This window comes from Phaseolus vulgaris, chromosome 8 (genome assembly GCF_000499845.2).
Source record: "Phaseolus vulgaris cultivar G19833 chromosome 8, P. vulgaris v2.0, whole genome shotgun sequence".
Lineage (NCBI taxonomy): Eukaryota > Viridiplantae > Streptophyta > Magnoliopsida > Fabales > Fabaceae > Phaseolus > Phaseolus vulgaris.
In genome coordinates, this window is record NC_023752.2 from 1054130 (window position 1) to 1077871 (window position 23742).

At 29.4% G+C, this 23742-nt stretch overlaps 3 protein-coding genes across 4 annotated transcripts; 1 reads left to right on the top strand and 2 right to left on the bottom strand.

The window, feature by feature from the left end:
- The first annotated feature begins 814 nt into the window (after nt 1-814).
- On the top strand, nt 815-6148 carry LOC137824005 (geranylgeranyl transferase type-1 subunit beta). 2 transcript variants are annotated; one of them, XM_068629415.1, is made up of 12 exons: nt 815-1032; nt 1147-1377; nt 1490-1565; nt 1650-1708; nt 1811-1950; nt 2145-2200; nt 2300-2376; nt 2504-2549; nt 3943-4067; nt 4292-4359; nt 4452-4539; nt 5692-6148. In XM_068629415.1, exons 2-12 carry the CDS (start codon nt 1195-1197, stop codon nt 5839-5841), a joined length of 1068 nt encoding a protein of 355 aa, XP_068485516.1. In that variant the 5' UTR covers nt 815-1032; nt 1147-1194; the 3' UTR covers nt 5842-6148. The 2 variants fall into 2 exon arrangements, with proteins under 2 accessions (XP_068485516.1, XP_068485517.1); XM_068629416.1 differs by having other exon boundaries at nt 815-1377; nt 1655-1708.
- A 1596-nt stretch (nt 6149-7744) lies between these two features.
- LOC137824006 (uncharacterized) lies at nt 7745-9995 on the bottom strand. Its single transcript, XM_068629417.1, has one exon. It carries the CDS (start codon nt 9089-9091, stop codon nt 8240-8242), a length of 852 nt encoding a protein of 283 aa, XP_068485518.1. The 5' UTR covers nt 9092-9995; the 3' UTR covers nt 7745-8239.
- Nucleotides 9996-13567: 3572 nt separating this feature from the next.
- On the bottom strand, nt 13568-16664 carry LOC137824007 (heat shock cognate 70 kDa protein 2-like). The gene is made up of 2 exons (XM_068629418.1): nt 16155-16664; nt 13568-15493 (listed from the first exon to the last, which is right to left on the bottom strand). The coding sequence occupies exons 1-2, from the start codon at nt 16366-16368 to the stop codon at nt 13758-13760; spliced, it is 1950 nt and encodes a 649-aa protein (XP_068485519.1). The 5' UTR covers nt 16369-16664; the 3' UTR covers nt 13568-13757.
- Between the last annotated feature and the right edge of the window lie 7078 nt (nt 16665-23742).

Below are 23742 nucleotides of genomic sequence, written 5' to 3' on the forward strand. Positions count from 1 at the left end.
GACAAAAATTCCTTTAATTAAATAAATAATTAAAATATTTGTATGATATTAATAACTATCCCGTATATTATACGAATATTTTTAGTTTATTAAAATATAAATTTGAAAATTTAAACTAAAAAATAAATACATATTCTTAATTTAATTAAGTAAAAACATGTAAGTGGCTTATATTTAATTATATCTCAATTATTGATTTGAATACAGGCAACTGGTAGTTTTTTTGTTGTGAAGGTGGAAAGAAAAATCAAGAAGAGAAGTTATAATAAAGTTTTCTTTTTATCATAAAATAATTGTACTTTAGACTTAATACACCCTAAATCAATGGTAGTATGCTTGAAATGTTTTTAACTAAGTTAAAAGAAGAATTTTGACATCATAAAAAACATTATATTTATTACTCTTATAACCCTAAGCCAAAATTTGTATTTAAATTGTGTATTAATGCATACAAAAGGTAGATTTTGAATCCAACAACCAATAAAAAAAAATTATATTCATTATTTCCATTTATCATAAGCCTTAATACTTAATGTTTTAGTAAGATGATATTTCTTTAAACATGATGAAGAAAGAGGAATTTTTTTTAATACTCGAGGATCTTAAAACAATTAGTATGGTTTAATTCCATTTTAATCGGCACTATAATTATTTAAAATTTGTATTAAATAAACTTTTATGTATGTATTAAATAACAAAATAATGAATCCTTTAATTTCCTAAACATTTTAAAATTAATTGGTTTAAAAGTTAAACATTATACATATGGAAAAAAGATAATGTATAAAACCTAGAATCTAGAACTTAAGATAACAAGGAGATTGAGAAGTATAACCCTAATTTTCACAAACGAAACACTTTAGATCTTTTGAAGTCATGGATTCGTTGCTTAGATTCTTCATGTTTATAGGATTAAATTCTTTTCTTATGATATTCACTAGCATAAAGTAATAATTTGAAAATTAATATTCACCAAAAACTGTTCACAAACAAAATATATGATCATTCATCATCTTCTTTTCCATCAAAACGGTGAGAAGGAAAAGGATAAATTTGTTTGTTAGACGCAAATAACGCATTTGGTTTTTGTTTTGTTTTATTTTTACCCGAATTGCTCAAACCTTGATTGAGTAATTGTTTTTTTAGTTGGATATGTTTCTGATTTCACTATAGTGAAATTGAGAATCAGAAGTGATGAATTCCACAGAAGAAGAAGAGTGTTGTGGCTTGGAGATGATGCAGAAAGATGTTCATGCCACTTTTCTTGAGTTGATGTACTATTTGCTCCCATCTCCGTACGAGACCCAAGAGATCAATCATCTCACTCTCGCTTACTTTGTCATCTCCGGACTTGACATTCTCAACTCTCTCCACTCGGTTCTGACAATCATCCTATTCCTATGTTTTTGCATTTTTCTATGTTTTTGTTGTTGTTATGTTCCTTATTCATATGTAACCTCATATTTGTCTCGTCTTTGTGTGATTTAAGGTTGCAAAGGATGCTGTTGTCAGTTGGGTTTTGTCTTTCCAAGCTCACCCTGGTGCCAAGGCTGATCTCAACGATGGTATGTGTGCAAATGCACTTGTTGGCTCGATTTGATCTCAGAAGTTTGATTTTTAATTGACCCATTTGAAGGGTTTTGCTGCAGGACAGTTCTATGGTTTTCATGGGTCCAAAACTTCTCAGTTTCCTCCAGATAAGAATGGGGTATGGAAAAAGTTTGAAATTCGGAAGTGCCAAAAGTTTTATTTTTTTGTTGAAGGATCCTGATTTTTTTTTTATGTTTTTATTTTTCCTTTCTTTTTTAAGGTTTTGATTCACAACAACAGTCACTTGGCCAGTACTTATTGTGGCATTGCTATATTGAAAATTGTTGGCTATGAATTATCCAACCATGATTCTGAAACAATCGTGTCTTCTATGAGGAACCTTCAACAGCCTGATGGAAGGTATGGTTTTGAAACTTGGATTAGATCCATGGCCTTTAACCCTATGCAATGCTGAAAATGTAAATTCACAGCTTTTTTTCAATTTGGTTATATATGGTGCCACAGGTTAATGTCAAAATTTATGCCCCTAATTATATACTTTAGTGGAATTACTTCTAGTTCTTATTCCTTATCTCTCTGATCTATGTTGACAGTTTCATTCCCATTCATACTGGAGGAGAAACTGATCTTAGGTTTGTATATTGTGCTGGTAAGAGAAACAAAGTTATGAAATGCCGATGCTAGCTATTTGATTGAGTAATAATCCTGGAACTGATATATATCTTTTTAACTGATTTGACTGTATCAGCTGCAGTCTGTTTCATGCTGAATAACTGGAGTGGCATGGATAAGGAGAAAGCGAAGGATTACATATTACGCTGCCAGGTATGTAAACAGAGAACCTGGTGTGTCAACTGGTGGAGGAATAAGAGAATTATCTCAAGATTGTACTATGTTTGTTGAAATGTAAATTAATGAAATTGATACGTTTTGTTCTTTTCTATTTTTCTAGTCATATGATGGTGGCTTTGGATTAGTTCCTGGTGCAGAATCTCATGGTGAGTTGAAATAATCATTTATCTCAATATAGATGTGATTCAATGTTGTGAGTAAGGCATTGCAATGTTGTTAGTGGCATCAACTATTGGAATCTTTTCCCTAAAGTTTATTTATTGTCCATCACATGATAGATTTGTTTGGTATATTTTTCACATTGGTTTGGTTGGTAGGAGGTTGAAATCTAGGGCTTAATACTGTTACTATTTGACGAGGAGATATTTTCCTTTTCGAAGACACTCTTCACAAGATTTAAAGTTGTTTCATGAAATCCTACACATTAAGTATGAAACTTCAAGAGTGCAAACTCTTTACCACTTGGCATGTTTTTCTTTCTTCTCCTTTGGTTGGCTGGACAAATTGGTTTTGACGTTTGAGAGTATCAAAATATTGATTGTGGTTTGCCTTCTGAACTAGCCTTAATATTTTTATTCATAGTTTCTGTTATCATTAAGGTTATTGAATTGCAATTCAAGCTGTGAATCACAAATCATATCCAATGTTAAGATTGAGGGACATATTGAAAATAGCTTGAAATATATCATATATAAATGATATATTATATTGTCGTCAAGTGTAATAATTTTAAACCAGAAAATGCCCAAAAGCCTCACAAAACAAAATCATGAGTAATAACTTAGTGTGTGAAGCTTCTGGTTTATAAGACTGAAAACAGAGCAATGGTACAACAAAATACACTGTAGATAAAAATGAGTGAGTGGGACAGTGAAACCCTTATTTCATAAGATTGAAAATAGGACATCTGAACGATCAATCCAACATGGTTTGTTTAGTAGTGCTCTTTTAGTTCCTTTCATTTAACAATTTAAGCTCATTTGACTTATTCATTTGTTTTATAAGAAAGGGTGAAAGAAAAGTAAAATATAAAAAACAATGAATATCTAAATCTTTTGTAATTCATAATCGTGATAAGGGAAAAATCGCTCCAATTCATTCATATGTTGCAAGACTTGTAATTTGTACATGATACATGAATCATATAAAATTGCATGATTCAAATCATGAATCATATGATTCTAATAGCTATGGTCAACATTTCTTTTTTACTCTTGGAGTATTCACTTGCTAGGAGTGACTTTTTGCCTGTCAATTTGTTAACCGACCATTTCGTTGCTGTCCTGTATCCTTGAGGTGACGAGTTTAGTACTTGTAGGCTTGCAGTGTTTCACATTGGCTAGTTATGTTACAGGCACAATGATAACAACCTGCTCATGCGCCATTCAATTTAAATTTTATGTTCCTTGATGATTCTGGCTCATGCCTGTTGTTTTTTTATGTTCTGAGCATGTATCTTGAAAGGTGGTCTTCATCCATTTTTAATGTTTGTTAATTCTTAAATGATATTTATCAACATTACTTATTTTAGTGTCACAGGTGGTGCAACTTACTGTGCTATTGCATCTCTCCGATTAATGGGACTCATTGAAGATAATATTCTCTCAAGTTCTGCTTCGTCATCTTTAATAGATGTGCCATTACTGCTGGACTGGATCTTACAGGTTTGTACATATGAACCTTTTCAATATGAGGGGATTAGATCGTACTAGTTTGTAAACAAAAATATTGGACCAAAGGTCTTTTTCTTGAGCTGTTTATTCTTAAATTCCGTTCAAATAATGGCTTGATTATTTTCTTTATTGATCATTTAAAGCTTGGTTAACTTTTAGTGTTTGAATTGGTTGTCCATGGATCAAGATTTCATTAATTATGTCTTCCTTTTCAGAGGCAGGGAACTGATGGTGGATTTCAGGGTAGACCAAATAAATCTAGTGATACATGTTATGCATTTTGGTGAGCTAATTATGCACCCTTTATCAATTTCTATGACATTGCATTGTTTGCAAGTTTTCAAAGCTTTGACATGCATCACATATGTTTGTTAGGATTGGAGCCGTTTTAAGGATTCTAGGGGGCAGCAACTTTGTTGACCATAAGGCTCTACGTGGATTTTTGCTGTCTTGTCAATATAAGGTACAGCATTTACTAGTCAGTTTCCCATGCAATGTGTTGTACGTTTTTAGGGAGAGGAAATTTTCTGTGGTATGTTATATTTGTAGCACAAAAATGATAGGAAATGAAAGGTAAAGTAAGTAGTGATAGTGATTTAAGTTAAACCTGATTTTTGTTAAATTATTACGGAAGACACAAGTTACTGCCTTTTCATTTCTTGTTTTTTATTTTCCTGTTGTGTCTTTCTTGTACTTCTATGTTAGGATTATACTATTGTCAAAAGCATCTTAGTATTTTATGCGCTGTGTGTTTTGATTCTAGTTGAAAAAGAAAATTGTATCAATTCAAAATTTCTTTGTTCTGGGTTAGATTAGAGGGTTAGCCATATTTTCTATCAAAGAAGTAAAAGAGTATCTATGGTATCCGTGATGTTGAAAGAACAAGAATTCAGTTGGTCAATTTAGTTTTAGAAGGGAAAGGAGAGGGCTAGTATTAGCAAAGAACAAGGAAAGATGAGTGCAATCTTTAGTTATACTGTATCTTTTTTTCTTTTTTATTCCTAGTTTGTGACACTACTGTACTTATTTTTACTTTGAGTTTTCTTTGGGGTGATTTAATCCCCCTCTCCTAGCATAAAAGAATTGATGAAAAGAATCTCCATTTATTTTATTTACACTCTCAACCTTATGATTGAACAATCATTTTACCTCTTCAATTACCTCTCCCCTCTACTAAATGTTAACCATGGCAGTGCTAGCATGTTTTGTTTGGATTAAAGATACAAAGAATCAGGAAGTTAGTGTTTTAAATCCTTCAAGTTATAATTGTGTCCTACACATGGATTTGGTACTCTGATGGAACTAGCCCCCAAAAATAATAAGAATCTAAAGCTTGTAACCTTGCCAAGTTGGTAACTATGATACCTGTCAGACAGAGTTATTTTGGTTGGATAGGAATTGTTCTTTTGTATTAGTACTTTAGTCCACCCATGGAAAAGAAAAGCCAAGTTTACTTCAATATGAGGGTTTTATATTCATCTCAAGATCTTTTTTTTGTTTTCTTTTCTATTTTCAGGTCTTATATGAAGGGGTAAACTATTTATGTGATATCAGTAATTGAACTAGTTTAGAAACTCATGTTGGTGCTTATATATTTTTTTTTGTTTTTCACCAGTATGGTGGTTTCAGCAAATTCCCTGGAGAGTATCCAGACCTTTACCACTCCTTCTATGGATTTACTGCTTTCAGCTTGTTGGAAGAATCTGGCTTGAAATCACTTTGTTCTCAACTGGGAATTACAGAAAATGCTGCAATGGGACTCTAACTCAGAATTATAAATGGATGCACTTTTCGACCTAACATTTCTTGAGAATCATATCAAGCTCTCAGCACAAATGCACTCTTATTGGACCTTTGTTTTATTCCTTTTCAAATTTAGGTGGAGTGTAAATTTTCCCTTTCTTTTGTTGTATCTGTGTGCATTAATTCTCGTTATTTGTGTTCTTCTAATTGCTTCCATTTGTTTTATTCACTTTTGGGCGAAGTTTATTATTGAATATGTTAATCTGAAGTTCAGCGTGGTGATTGGTAAGTGGAAAATTATGTAAATAAAAATATGTAGTTTTATATCAGTGACTCAAATAATAAGCTGATGATTGTGACTGTTTAGATAAGTTCAGTTATAACTATTTATGGATAATTTTTCTCACTTGAGTTATGTTATGATTGCAAATTATATTGTTTCAGACTTGTTCATAAAAATAAGAAAAATGAATACAAAGGTTAATATAACTACAGTCAACTTTTATACTATAATTATGAATCTGTCTCTTATAAATTTAACCATTTATTTGTTTCAGATACCAAAAACATCTAAAAACTGTATTAAAATTCTGTTGAATTCATAACTGAGATGTAATTTAATTTATATTTTTCATATCCAAAACGCAGATGTAAGAAGAAAATGAATATCTGTCATTTTTGTCAATAATCTTCAATGGTACACAGTGCAAGTAATTTTGAAGTTTGGCTATATTTGCTTACAAGTACATAGTTTTCAACTAAAAGTTGTCTCAACAATATAAAAACATCAAGTAAAGCTGCACTTGTGTATAGAATAAAACATCTTTGTTGCTGGAGAATCTTGAGAGAAAAAAAGTAGTATATTCTAGTAAGTTGGCCAAGCATGAAAGTACTGTTCTACTTTTTGCTGTTCAATGTTTCCAAGTTCCAACTATTTTCCACTTCAGTAATAACTAGAATAACTATCCTTTTAAGATGATACAAGTGAGGGGCTAAAAGGGTGCAGTTTGAATTGTATGTTAGGGAAAAGAATTCATTAAAAACACTTTTTTTCATGCATTTTTTACTATGGGAGAAATTGATGTGAGACCAATGAAAAATGCAGTGAACAGAGTTTCATTCAATAACTCCTTTATAACCAGACAAATCAATATTGATCCTCCACTTGTCGTGTATATGTGTTTAATTAGGCAAGAGAGATTGAAGGGTGCAAAAAAGCAGCTCTTGTTGGATCGAAAAACTAAGGGCCAGCATAGATTGTATAAATGAATCTAAAAAATCTAGATATTATTAGGTTTCTACTTGAAGGTTAATGGCTGATAAATACATGCGTGTACCTTCAATATGCAACACAAAAAGATGCCACAAAAGGTTATGCTTAAAGCCATATTTTATTCTTTATTCTGACCTGTTATGATTCTTCAACGTGGTGGTGGGGTTAGAAAAGATGGCACTTTCGGTCATGACCCACGACACATATTCACGGGCAATTGCACCTCTTCTTGTTGTTTACCAAAAAGCCACAAAATCAGAGTCTCTCTTTTACCAAATTTGTCACTTAGTTCAGTGGTGAATTGATCGTTGTCTGAGCAATGTGCACATTAACCATGCTCACCACTACCCTTTTTTTCATCTTCATCAGATTTTTATCACAAACATATAATTTTATAGTAAAAGTTTAGTGGGAAAATTGACTTGGAGACAAATATGCAGAAAAACATGATATGAGACAATGTTGGGGTAACTCATGTCTCATTCACTAGCAGGCTAATAAAGAGAGGGAAAAAAATAGGATGACCCTGAAATAATTCTTTCAATTACCCTCACAAGAAAGCTACTTGTATGTATGCAAGAGGTTGGACCATCTCATCCCTCAAAAACAATTGAAAATAATTATCATGACAGTGTCAGATGCATCATTAAAATGGGAAAAAAAATTGGCATTGGAATTTTAATTACACAACAGAACAAATGCTTAATGCAAACTGATTACATAAATCATACCATGTCATTAGATTTCATATTTTTGGAGATATTTACCATGACATGACATTTTTTAACAACTTTCTTGATCTTTCTGTCTCATTTCTCACTACTAAAAGCTTTGTAAGTTTTGGTAAAATAAAATAAAAATAAACTTTCCAACTTCATCAGACCCACCTTGAAGCATTTATGGTCTGAAAATATGGTCCCCCATATGGTGTTATGAAACATTGAGAGTAGTACATCTCACAACTGGCTTAGCAGATTAAACCACAACTGCATCCCAAGACAACTCAAGAGGAGAAACAAATTCCCATTACGAAAAAGGTGGGATTGTTCAACATGTAATTAGAAAGATTAATGAAGAAAAAAACTCATAATTGACTTGGCAGAACTTTGGTGTTAGCCGGTTTCTTTCTTCTTGGTTGGTGAATGTGTCAAGAAGCTAAGGGAAGTACCTGTGAAGTGCTTGAATGGTACTGTGGTGGACGAGGATGGTGATTAAGCTCTTTTTCTGTTTTCTTGTCAACAACTATTGTGATGAAAGAACCTTCAACCTCATCTCCATTTCCCTTATGTTCATCTTGTTCTAGTTTTCTTCTAAGCTTCTCTTCTGCTTCCTGTAAGAACTTGAATTTTGGAGGAGGTGAGGACTTTAATCTGTTGAACTCAGCATCAGTTGCTGTTTCAAAAAGAGGGTTGAATCCGTGCTGGTTATAGGGACTGATAGGAGTAGCGAAAGGAGGAGTGAAAAAAGGTGGAGAAGTAGTAGGTGTCATGTATGGTGTCTCCACCACTAGCAAATCACCCAAGCTTCTACCCCTTGAACCTTTTCCACTCTTGTCACACTTAGATTTGCCATCATCAGATTCTAAATCTTCCTTTGATTCTTCTATTATGGTGAACAAGAATCTTGGAGGACCTAAGAGGTTCTGTTGCCTCATGTATTCTGCATCGATGCCATCCTCCCCAAAGGGTTTGAAAACAAAATCCTTTGCACTTTGAGAATGAACTTGTTCTGGGTTATGAACAAGGGTGTCACCAATTCTCATTGAAGAACAAAGCTCAGGAGGAGTGAAACTTGTTTGCCTCAAAGAAGATGATGATGGCCTCTTCCAACAAAACATGTAGAACAACTCCTTCACAGGGTTGCCATAATCATTCTCAATCTCTCTGTTGGTTATCCTCTTCTTCCACCACAGCAAATAGTAAACCTCAGCTACCAGAGCCAACAAAAGGCAACCAAAAATAATACTTAGACCAAGACCTACACTACTCAAAGATTTCATCTTTCTCCTCAAATCACATTGAAAAAAACACTAACTTTTACAACCTCCAAAGATGCTCAATGTCCAAACTAACCCAGAAAATCACATAAAAAAACACCAGTGGGCTACAAAAACAAAATCAAAATGAGTTCTGGAAAATCTCAGGAGCAATTAACTAAAAGTCTCTGGACTTTATCCTCAGATTCTGAACTGAAGCACTGAAAAAGTGTGGATAATCTTTTTAGTAAAAAAGATTAATGTATGAATGTAACACTGTAGCTAAAAATGACTACATCCCCTTCCACCAATAAAGCATGGCATAATGACAAACCTTGGTTGCAAATTGCAAAGCCTCTCAGAACAGCAATCTGCTAAAACAGCCAACCAACCAAAAAAACTCTCTTTTCTCTTGAAAGCAACACATGCAAATCATAAGCATAATGAACCCATGGGCCCTTGGCTTTATTTAACCTAACCCCATTTGGGATTAAACACCCTGATATGGATTAGTCTCATCATTAGCCTCAAAGAATGTGATGCAACCCTTTTAAACAGGTGAAAGGAGAATGGAAAGGAAAGATCCCATAAACCATAAACCACTTTGAGAATGCACCAAAAACCAGAAGCCAGAAAATAACTACAGAGAGTCCATGTATGTACCTGTCTAGTTTATGGTTGGAGGGTCTCGTCCTTCGAGAGAGACTCACATGGGATCAGAAAAATTATATAAAGAAAAAAAAAACCATGAAAGTGACATGTCACATTGTCACTGCCTCATTGCATATCCAATGTAACTTGTGATTTCAAACAAGAGAATATTTCATTTCTCCCATGACTCTAGTTGGTACTACATGGTGCTATGTTATGCACTCACTCACAAATAGGAGGGACAATGATTCCATATCTGAAAGCTTGGGTTTTTAAAATCTTAATCATGCTCTTTGTTGAATGCTTTTTATTGTTCCATGATTTTTTGTTTTGACACAAATTGTTTTTTGAGAGTGAAGCAACTTTTATTCTTTCTTTGAAAAATGGAAAATGATAGTTTAAAAAATATTAAAGTTGTATATAATTTTTAATGTGATGAGTTTAAAAATAAATATATATAATAAAAAATAAATTTATAACTAAATGATATGAAAAATATTAAAATAATAATATTGAGAGATGTAATATGATGACATAATTGAAGTTATTAATGTATCATTAACCTTATTCTTTTGCTGGATTATGATGCTCCAAAGCAACAACTTACTATTTATTGTATTCTGCAATGGGTATGTATTTATACGTATTAAGAGTTAAATACTACATATACGGTAATACATTATATAAATTAAGTTTCGAATTCAAATCTTATAAATAAATAAAAGTTAAGAGCCTAAAGAATTTTTTTATAAGATAGAAAAATAACAATAATTAATTATTTGTTCATATTTATAAGTAGATTAAAAGTTAAATTTCTAAGAAAGTTAATTACTTGTAACTTAAAATTTCTAGCATTAGATTTTGGTAATCAAATACTAAAATGAAAAGCAAGTATTATATTATAGTATTTGTATTATTCTTATAAACTTAAATTAAATATAGTATACCATATATAGGTTGTTGGAAAAAAATGTTCATGTTTAATATTTTTGAAATAGTTATTTGAAAATATCTTATAAATTACATAATTTGAAATTTATTTTTATATTCAAAAATATTTTTCAAATTATACAATCCATAAATATATTTTAGATTACATAATTTAAAATAAGTTTCAAATTTAAAAATATATTTTAAATTATAAAATTCATAATATATGATAATATGTTTTTAAAATAGAATAAATTTGAAATAATAGAAATTGCTTAATTTAAAATACATTTTTATATCACAATATGAATTGTATAATTTGAAATATATTTTTGAATTTTAGATGGTATAAATAAATTTTTGAATTATGGATTACAAAATTTATAATAAATTTTCACATAGTTCATAATGTCATAACATTTCTTACTCATGAATAGTTGAGACTTTTTTTTTTTCTATCAAGTAGAAAAAAAATATTGAGGTGTTAAAAGAAATCCACTATACGTTTCAGTTTTTTGAAAGTGCAGGCCCAAGTAAATAGTTTTGTCACTTTAGACACATTTCCATCTATACTTAACTTCTCTTGTTATTTTGCTAATTCTTCAAACTTCAAGAACAAAACACGGTAAAAAATATCATTAAAAAATTATTAGACTTGGATCAGTGTCATTAAAAAATAAGCTCAATATAAAGTTATAAATAGGATAAGATGGTAAAAGGTAATCACTTTTTTAGTTCTAAATTCACAAACACCTTAACACTCTAAGTAACTTGCGTTAGACTGTTTATGCCTCGGACTTGACAGACTGATAACAGAACTAAAGATAAGATACTTGATAGGAGATATTCGATCTCTTGTATTGTAAGATTAAAAAGAAAATAAAGATAAAAAAAATTAAAATAAAAAAATGTAAGAATAATTTAAAATGGTATTAAAAAATAATGATTCTAACTAATCCAACATTAATTATGAAATCAAATAATGTTGCACAATTCTTAATTTTCTAATAAGCAACTTTCTTTCCGTGCAATTGTAGTAAGGACAATAATTAACATTCAACAAATACAACATTAGATTCAACATAATGTCAAACATATCTAAGCTACCTTACTCATTTTCTATGTCATCATGCCTGCAAAATTTTATCAAACCGATTATCATCTGAAATTTTATATAAACTAATGTTCAAATTCTTATATCTTCTTGACTTAATTTCAGAAAATACAAATGTATAACAAAGACAAAAACACTTCTTTTCGTACCTAATTCATAGTACAAACAATTTTGTTTCTTCTAAGTATGAAAATCATAAGTTGAAATAATTATTTTATCAAGTATATCTTTTAATTTAATGTTTGTTTATTTTCCTTTTTTTATTATTGCATTGGATCTTATTTTAAATCTCTATTCATTATATTTATTATTAATTATACATTTTTAATGTTGTAATTTGTATTGAAAAAATTAAATACTTCAATAATACTATTTAGATTTAAATTAAATAAATTGAATTGACATATCTTACTTTTTAGCAAATAACTTAAATTAAGATTAAACATATATTAATCGTAGACCATAATATCATACTTTTATCCAACGGTTAGATCGTAGACCATAATATCAGACTTTTATCCAATGGTTAGAAGATGGTAAATCAATCATTCACTCATATAACTTGATTATCAACCTTCCAAAAATGTCATAGATCTTGGAAAGATATGGTTTGAGTATGAATGTAACATCACACAACCCTCAGTCTTAAACTTTGAATCTAGAGACTAAAAAAAATCATCATTTTTTCACAATCCATATCTAAAATACAATCCATATCTATGTATACCAAATACTTAAATTTAACAACATATCTAAAATGTATACCAAATACTTAAATATAACAACAATCTCATCCTGGATATATAAATTAGAGAAGAACCTATACCAAATACATAAACTTAAAGCAATATCAAACACATAATTATTAAGATATGACTTAAGAAGGTGATTGACCTTAAATTATAACATTGCACACCTAATAACAAGTTTATGTACTTAATATATATCATTGTCAAATCTATGCTTTTTGTATGGATTCTTCTTATAAAGTCTATGTGTTTGATATGAGACCTAAAGATGGGGAATACATGGGAGTTTTTTTAGCCTCTGGACTCCAAGCCCAAAGATAGGGTGTTATACACCACAATCTAAATCCAATCTCTTTAGGTCTTACCGATGATAGGTTGATAACCGACTTATGCAAAACTATGGAATTATACATCACAATCTAAATCCAATTTTCTTAGACCTTACTTATGATGTTCTTAAGTCATGCAAGGCTATAAAGTTATACACCACAATCTAAATCCAATCTCCTTAGACCTTATCTATGATGTTTTTATGATTCTTGGTAGGTTAGCGAGTTATGCATTATAGGAATATGATGTTCTTGTTATGTTAATAGCTGAGTTATGCATTGTTAGGTTAATAGCCTAGTTTGTATTATGATCAATTTACCTCTTCTACCCTCAATGTAGTAATATACAGCTAAATTCATCAAATAGATAAATTTTAATAGTATTTATAGAATATTTAAAATTAATTTTATTATAAATTACAATATAAAAGAGATGTGATTGATAATAAATACAATAAAGGAGAAATTATAATAGAAAAAGGAGAAAGGAATAAAATAAAATTAATAGATCCATTAACAAAAGGATTAAGGAGGGAGTGGCAGCTTAAAATGTCCATTATTTATGAACAGTAAACCGCCAAGTAAATTTTCAATCTACTTATCAACTTGAAAATTATAGTTAATAAATTACAAGCACTTACTTATAAATTTATAAAGTTGTAATGGCGACAAAAAGGATCGTTAAGTTTAGTTAATGATAATGAGTATAGAAAAAGAAAACAAAATATTTGGCCAATAAAATTGTTATCTTTTTACCGAGAGATTTTAACATTTTCAATACAGATAGAAGTCCAAGATAAAGTATTCCATACTAAACAAATGCTGGGCCAAAATTCTGAACAAAATAAAATAAAGAAAAAAGACAAAATAATCCCGAAATATATAGGTCCACGAGAACATGTAAATGACTAAACAGTTTAGTCAACTTCTTCAATCTTAGGACCGGCGCCGCCAGATCCTGACGGAGGAACATCTTCGTCCATGCCTCCAGCCATGTCGGGAGCTCCGGCACCCTGGTACATCTTAGCAATGATTGGGTTGCAAATGCTCTCAAGCTCCTTCATCTTGTCTTCAAACTCATCTGCCTCACCAAGCTGGTTAGTGTCCAACCACTGAATAGCACTCTCAATGGCATCTTCAATCTTCTTCTTATCATCACCAGAAAGTTTGGAAGCAATCTTCTCATCCTTGATGGTGTTCCTCATGTTGTAAGCATAGTTTTCCAATGCATTCTTTGCATCCACCTTCTTCTTGTGCTCCTCATCCTCCGCCTTGTACTTCTCAGCCTCCTGAACCATCTTCTCGATCTCGTCCTTCGAGAGTCTACCCTTGTCATTGGTGATTGTAATCTTGTTTTTCTGACCGGTGGTCTTGTCCTCCGCCGAGACATTCAAGATACCGTTGGCGTCGATGTCGAAGCAGACGGTGATCTGAGGAACACCCCTGGGTGCTGGGGGAATGCCAGAAAGCTCAAATTTACCCAACAAGTTGTTGTCCCTGGTTCTGGCTCTCTCTCCCTCGTACACCTGGATCAAGACACCGGGTTGGTTGTCGGAGTAAGTAGAGAACACTTGCTCCTTCTTGGTGGGGATGGTGGTGTTCCTTGGAATTAGAACAGTCATGACACCACCGGCAGTTTCCAAACCAAGAGAAAGTGGCGTAACATCCAACAGCAACAGATCCTGCACTTTCTCATTACCCTCACCGCTCAATATTGCTGCCTGAACAGCAGCTCCATAGGCAACAGCCTCATCTGGGTTGATACTCTTGCAGAGTTCCTTGCCATTGAAGAAATCTTGCAACAGCTGCTGCACTTTAGGGATTCTAGTGGATCCACCAACCAGAACAACATCATGGACAGTGCTCTTGTCCATCTTGGCGTCCCTCAGACACTTCTCAACAGGTTCCATACACTTTCTGAAAAGATCCATGTTGAGCTCCTCAAACCTGGCCCTGGTGATTGTGGTGTAGAAGTCAACACCTTCGTAGAGAGAATCAATTTCAATTGTGGTTTGTGCAGTTGAAGAGAGAGTCCTCTTCGCCCTCTCGCAGGCAGTCCTCAACCGTCTAAGGGCCCTGGGGTTCCCACTGATGTCCTTCTTGTGCTTTCTCTTAAACTCCTGAACGAAATGGTTAACCATTCTGTTGTCAAAATCTTCACCTCCAAGATGGGTATCTCCTGCAGTGGCCTTAACCTCGAAGATTCCCTCTTCTATTGTGAGAAGAGAGACATCGAAGGTACCACCTCCCAGATCAAAGATCAAGACGTTCTTCTCGCCCACACTAGTGGCCTTCTTGTCGAGTCCATAAGCAATGGCGGCGGCGGTGGGTTCATTGATGATACGCATGACGTTAAGGCCCGCAATGACTCCAGCATCCTTTGTGGCCTGACGCTGGGAATCGTTGAAGTATGCAGGAACTGTGACCACTGCATTCTTCACAGCTGATCCGAGATAAGCTTCGGCTATTTCACGCATCTTCATGAGGACCATAGAGGAAATCTCCTCAGCAGCAAACTGCTTCTCCTCGCCCTTGTAATTTACAACAATCATAGGTTTGTCGGCAGGACCAGGAACCACTTTAAATGGCCACAGCTTCACATCACTCTGGACGGTTGTATCAGAGAATCTCCTTCCAATCAATCGCTTCGCATCTAAAATGTCACAATAAATAATCAATCATTCATCACTAAACAAACATTATATAACAACACCGTTCTAATAAAACCTCTAACATCTAAAAGATCACCACAAATAATCAATCATCCATCAACAAATAATACTCTTACTACAACATGCAACTACTCCAACTCTCCTAACAAAAATAATTAGCATCTAATAGTACTACTGAATTTCAACAAATAATTACGGTGAATGTTGCATAAAATAGAATTAAATTAAAAGGAATGATAATACAAAGCCGCCCAATATCAAATTTCAACAAACAACACTACTGTACACTTAGACAATTCATACTCAAATTTACAATGCAAATATACATTCGAGCATAGCGAGTGAAGTGCAAAACCCCAATAATGTAAAAGATAAGTTCAAACTATGCCAGGATTTGTAAAATCATCATTTTCATATATTTTATATGATAATAATAATAATAATAATAATAATAATAATAACAACAACAATAAAGTCAATAATACCAAAAATAATAATGTCACGAAATAAAAATTACAAAATGAGAACAATTGAGCTGCAATAACAGATCCAGAAATCTAGAAACATTATAGATAAGTTACGATCAAATAGAAGCATAAGAAATAAACAGTAATAAATGGTTGATTCGGATGCGGATCTTACCGAAAACGGTGTTAATAGGGTTCATGGCGACCTGATTCTTGGCAGCGTCACCGATCAACCGTTCGGAATCGGTGAAGCCGACGTAAGAAGGCGTCGTCCTGTTACCCTGGTCATTGGCGATGATTTCGACACGGTCGTGCTGCCAGACTCCGACGCATGAGTAGGTGGTGCCGAGATCGATTCCGATGGCAGGACCATCTCCTTTTCCGGCCATTGTTAGATCCGCGAAGAACAAGTTACAGAAAATATAGAGAAGATGAAGATGATTTTAGGTAGTAAAGCGCCGAAACTGAGAAAGAAAAAGAGAAGAAAAGAAAAGACTCTCAACAATTCTTACAGTTTGTTAGGTTAAGAGAGAAAAGGGGTTTATATAAGTGTGGGATTTATTAAAATTTAAAATTCTAGAATCTTCTTTTGCTTACATGGGAACACGATCATATGGTGAGCGTCTCTCTCTGCTTCTGGTTGGTTCTAGAGCCTTCTTTGTATCTGCCAACTTGGATACCCAACAACTCTTTCAACGGCCTGAAATTTAAAAAAAAAAAATTTACAAAAGTATTTTTTTAAAAAAATACCTTTATTTTTAATGGGATTAAAATTAAGAGAATGATTATATTTTTTCTCTCAATCTATCCCGTGTTATGTTCTCAAACTCGATAATTCTAGACTTAAATCGTACTTACAAAAGACCTTCCAACACTTAAATAAGACTTTGATGCTTGGTACTTGTGCTATGCTGAATTTTTTAAATTTGTGCATATTTATATGATTATTATGGATCATTTGTTATTTTAATTTCAACGTCTAAAATTAAAAAAATATATTTACAAAGTATTTTTTACCTTTTATTTTTAAATGGGATTGAAACTAAGAGAACAATTACCTTATCTCTGCTTACTTTTTCGTCCTATGATCTCCTCAAAATCGAAAATTTCGAACTTAGATGATACTTGAAAAAAACATTTCAACACTAAAGTAAGACTTCGGTGTTCAGCACTTGGTACCGTTAAAATTTTTGAATTTGTTCATATTTATATAATTATTATTCATACTTTATTATTTACCGGATTAAAATAATTTTTTATCATGACTAAAAATATATTATCTTTAATTATTGATTAATTGATTAGTCTAATAAAATAATGTAATGATTTTGATAGTGTAAATGGAATTTATAAGTCTGCTACATACATACACCTTTGTTTTAATATATTTATGTCTTTTTTTCAAATCCAATTAGGTTTTATTCTGAACCATATTTCTTTTAATCATTAAATTTAAGAAACAAATTTTGGTTAGCCTGTTCTCTTTAACATAGAAAATAAAAAATTATTTATATTGTATATAATCTATAATATATAAGATATTTTATGTATATAATTTTTTATTCTTATATACCTATAACAATATATAAAAATATTATTTATAATATTAAAATACGACAAATATGATGATTATTTAAATTAGAAATAAAAAATTAAAAAGCATATTTTCTTTATGTATGAAGGAAGAAAGAGGAGAATAAAAGCACAGCTATCTTTTATATCTATACTTACTAGTAAGAGAATTATTCTTTTGTTATTACTCAAATAACATATTTTATAACAACATATTAAGGATTAATTAACAACACACTTGCTTATAAGATAAACCGATTAATATATTATTTTCAGATTAAAAAAAGTTTTTTAAAAACACAAAAAAACATAATATCAAATTTCTATAACAATATATATAAAAAAATTATAATTTGTATTAAATTTCTAAATTTATTATAATTTTATAGTATAGTAATATTATATTAAAAATATTTTTACAAAAATGTAAATACTCATTGATACGTGTTTCCGATAAGGTTATATAAAGAGAATACATTTTTTTATCATTATAAAAATATTCTGTAAATAATAAGAATAATAATAATAGTCAACATAATTAATCAAAATAACTAAAATTCAACAACCTTTTTTTGGGCTTTTTTATTATAACTCTAAATATATTTCTTCTATTAGAAGAAAATTAAATAAAATAACAATAGTTTAAATTGTTTTCATGATTGAATATAAAATAATAATAAACTATTATTATTATTATTGTTATTTTCCATAAATTAAAGAATAAAAAATATATAGCAAATTACAATGTTTATCCTGATTGAACCCCATATTATATCAGGAAAAGTCATAATTATTATATTTCTCTTACATAAACACTCGTATATTAAATTAAATTGAAGAGGATAAAAAGAAAATAACTCTTAGAAAAATTATGTTTTCTAGTTATAATTAGTTTTTCTAAGACTTTCTTACTATTTTTTGTCCATAGATTAATTATATTTTTCATATTATTTATATATGACGGATTATTCCATGATTATAAAAGAAAACTCGTTTTGGAGAGCATAACCAACCTTTTCTAAGAGTGATATCTATGAGAAAATTAATTACGTGTAACTTAAAATTTCTAACATTAGATTTTTGTAATCAAACAACTAAAATGAAAAACAATTATTATACTGTGGTATTTGTATTATTTTTATAAATTTAAAATAAATATAGTATACCGTATGTTGTTGGGAAAAAATGTTCATGTTTTAGATTTTTTGAAATAGTTATTTGAAAATATTTTCTAAAATACATAATTTAAAATAATTTTCAAATTTAAAAATATATTTTAAATTATACAATTCAAAATATAGGATAATATATTTTGAAAATAGAATACATTTTGAAATAATAGAAATTGCTAATACACTTTTACATCTTGAATTGTATAATTTAAAATATATTTTTTTAATTTTAGATGGTATAAATAAATTTTTGGATTATGGATTACAAAATTATAGATTTTCATATAATTCATAATGTCATAATATTTCTTACTCGTGAATAATTGAGACTTTTTTTTTCTATAAAGTAGAAAATGAGATATTGAGGTGTTAAAAGAAACCCACTATACATTTCAGTTTTATTGGAAGTGCAGGCCCAAGTAAATAGTTTTGTCACTTTAGACACATTTCCATCGATACTTAACTTGGGCTATTTCTTCTTGCACCCCCTTAACTTGTCTTTGTTATTTTGCTAATTCTTCTAACTTCAAGTCTTCGAGAACAAAACACGGTAATAAATTTGTTTAGGAAAAAATTCTTATTCGCAATATTTAGGACTGAATAATATTTTCTAATTAAAAATATGTTTGAAAGATCTTGTTAATAATATGATGGGAAGGAAACAGAGATGAAAATAATATTTTTTTGAAAAACAAAGAATTAGAAGAATAATTGAAATTGGTATTAAAAAAAATAAAGATTCTAATTAATCAAACATTAATTATGAAATCTAATGTTGCACAGTTCTTAATTTTCTAACAAGCAACTTTCTTTCAGTGCAATAGACTTTGATCAGTTGAGCTAATTGGTAGTAAGAAATCGTGTAAGAACAATAATTAACATTTAACAAATACAACAAACATTATATTCAACATAATGTCATCCTCCAAAATTTTATCAAACCGATTATGACCTGAAATTTTATATAAACTAATGTTTAAATTCTTATTAATTAATCAATATAATAATTAATTATTTTTTATTTTTAAAATTGATTTTTATTAATAATTTTCGTAATCTCAATATATATAATAACACATGTATCTAGTGTATTAATTTTGAAAGAAAATAAATGTATTAAATAATGTTATGAGTTTATTACTTGTCCACACTCACATGATTAGACTAAAATTACAATTCAATAAAATAAAAATAAAAGTAACTACAAATTAAGAAATCAAGATCACTATAATATTATTTTATGCTTAACAGGATCCATTTAGGCCTAAACAAAATTAAAAACAATATGAGACTAAGTGTTTTTATCACGTTAGCATGCAAAAATGAAATTAAAAAAGTTGCTAATTAGTTGTATTTAAAAAATTACTAAAATATCTCTCTCTCTCTCTATATATATATATATTTATTTATTTATTTATTGTAATTAATAAAATTTAAATTTATAACACGTTTATTATAAATTACCAATTCACTTTGTGATATTTAGTTTTGTTAACAAAAGTTTCTTCTTGTGATAAAGTTAAACTTAGTTTGTGTGGTTGGTAATCAACATCCAACTTCATTAATTAAAAAGAACTTTTAATTTTAAACGAATTGTAAATACTTTTTAAAAAACCAATTTAAAAGTATTGAATATGATTTTTTTTAAAAACCATAGTTTAATTTTCATTCACAGTCAAATATATAAAATTTCGTACCAACAAGTAGTTGATAGCAACGATACCCAATTCAATTCCCTTAAATACGATGGAAAAAAAAACGTGGTTGATAGAAAATAGTAAATAGTAAATATAATTAATTTTTTTTAAGAGAGATTGATCCTTTAACTTGTATGAGGTTGATTCATTAATATTGGTTAATGTTGGTTTGATTGTTCTTTTACTAGACTGGTAGGCGATTTAATAAGAGATTGTTGTCAGATATCTCTGCATAAGGATTGAGTCACTCTCGAATTGATTCTTATTTATTTATTTTATTGTTGATAAAAAAAATCACCAACAAAAACAACAAATAAAAAATGTGTATATTAATAAACTCCTAATTTCATTATTTGTGAAAATTTATAATTAAATGCATAAAATTGGAATTTTCCTTAAAATAGGTAAAAGGTAAATGTTTCATTTTCATGGAGACAAGATATCATTTTCAACTATCTGTCTTTTTGCAATCAAATTGTTGTCCTATAGACCAACTCGGTGTTCTATATTATTATTATTCTTATTATTAAGTAAATAATGATTGTATGAGCTTGGTTTTGAGTAGATCCAATTCTAAATGGCATGCTAAGTGCACCATAAACAATTCACTAAATATATACAAAGTTATCTTTTCAATTATTTGGGTTTGCAGCCTACTTTTCATGAATAAAACAAAGCCACACATAATTAACTAACTGCTGCTTTTGTGCTATCAAAAAAATTGTGAACACATATTGCAATATTGGTCTGGTTTGATGTGTTTATCTGATGTATATGTTTCTTAATTCTGTGTATGTCCATGAAAAATTATTCAAATTACTTTAACTTTGTCTAAACGAAAATATTGAATATGGATAATTTTGAAAAATAGTTAGATTAAAATTAAAATTTGGGTATTAAGAATTGTAATTTAAACCTATCTTAATCCTATAAGATATGATAGTGTGAAGTTCGCATTTATTTATATGTTATGAAGTGTTTTTTTTCTAATTAATGTGAATCTCTAATACACATTATCTCAAGGTTGTCAATTTTGTGTATGTGATTATATATTTATGGATGATCCAATAATGACCTGACATAAGGTGGTTTGATAAACCTAACCAAATTTTCTATATTTTAAAAAAATTTGATACCATATTAAAAAGTAAAATTTAATCATAACTCAATCTTATAAAATTAATTATTAAGATAAGATTTGTTCTCACTTATATAATATGAAATTGTTATTTTTAATCGATGTAATGTGAGTTCTCCAATCTGTGAAAAGACATGGTTGGAAAGTAAAGACATGTTAGGGTCAGAATAGTGACATGGTTGTAGAATAAAGACATGTTATTGTCAGAATAGTTTCAACCCACATGCACTTTAATTTATTTATTTTTCTAATATTATTCAAACAATATGATTTAAACATATGTTGTTATTTAAAATGATTCTTTGTCTTCTACATTTTTTTTTTCTGTGTCATTCCTTAATCACACTCACATGGTTGATAATGATGGTGCCTACATCCACCACTCATTAGTTTATTGAATGTTTTTTTTTTTGCACCTTTTTGGAACATTACTATGGCCACTAGTTGAATACATTATAATGATTTTAATTAATGAGTAGTTTTTGTAATATTACTCAGTCAAATAAAGAAGAATGGAGTTTTCTTCCTCTCACCATTAATAAACAGATGGTGCTAGTTTTTTGGAAAAATAAATCACTGTCAAATCACACAACTAATTTCAATAAACCAAAACTACTAGGGTTCAAACATCTCTAAACTTTAGCAGAAAAATCAACACAAACTTTTATTACATGCAGACTAAATAGACGTGCATATAAAGGAAACTAAAGATTTAAATCTCTGAAACTCTAGTACATTGACATTAATTTTTTTTGTCTCATTTTACTTCATTATTGGTACAAAGGATGAAGAGAAAAAATGTTATTCTTAAAAATGTTCATAAGATAGTTATATATTAATATTTATTTACCATTTGTTACATCAATTAAATGAGTAAAACGATAAAAATGTATATGGATAAAAATAACTAAATAACTCAAAAAGATACAATTATTTAAGAATATATATACTATTTTCAATTAAAAAGTTATTTATAATGGATATACATTTTTTTTTAAAGTATATTCATATGAACTCTCAAAGATGTTTTTTTAACTGTTCTTATTATTACTACTCTGAATTTGGCTAAATTTATATGGAATCATACCATTCCACCATAATCTTATCGAAATTATACTAAAACAAACTAATTTTACAGATAATAATTAATTAATTACTATATTAACTAACTAGATATTATTTTAGAAATTAAAAAATTATCAGTATATAAGTAAATTTTATTATTAATAAATATTCTTTATATTAAAATTTAATTAGTTATTTAAGTTTTAGTTATTAGAAATTATTTATCAATAATAAAAATTACTTATACACCAATAAATTTTTTAATTTTTAAAATAATATATAATTTAATTAATATAATAAATAATTATTTTTATTATTATAATTAGTTTTTATTTAATAATTTTATTGTAATGTTAATTGATGTAAAGTGCCACTTATGAGAATTTAAGGTAGAAAGGGATCAATATGATTTCTTTTTATTCATCTATGCTTTTATTTATTGTCGTTAATATCCACAAGATGAAACAACACATTACTATTAGTGTTTTTGGCAACTAAATCTGAAAATGGATTAAATGATTTTATGCAAAATAATTTAATTATTTGTCAGTTTATCTTCTTTAATTTCAAGATCATATGTCATTTCTGAAATATGGTATAATTGTATTTTGATACGTTTTGAGAATACTAGAAAAGCTTATGATAAAATTAAGAATATTATTTATACTTATGTTATATAAAGGGTTTTGAATAAGAAAATTTAAAAATAGCTTTTTCAATTGATTTCCCTTCTATGAATGCATCTAATGTAATACAAATTAATTGGGAAACCTTGAAGCATTTTTAGAAAATTTTGAATAAATGAATTGCATGGCTATTACTAGAAAAAGCGTTTCAAAGTATCACATGTAGAAAGAGAGAGCTTTTGATAAAAAGGATTAAATATCAAAATAATATTTTTTAATGTATTATGTAATTTTTTCTATCATTAACTTTCACCATTAGAAAAAAAAAACTTTTAAAGATGGTGAAAATAACTTATATCAATATTTTAAAAAGCATAGTGGATTCAACTATAGTTAAAAGTTAAATAATATAATATAGTTCCAACCAACATTGTTTTTATTGACCAAACAAATAAAATATAAAGTTGTTGTCAAAAGTTGGTTATTCCAACAT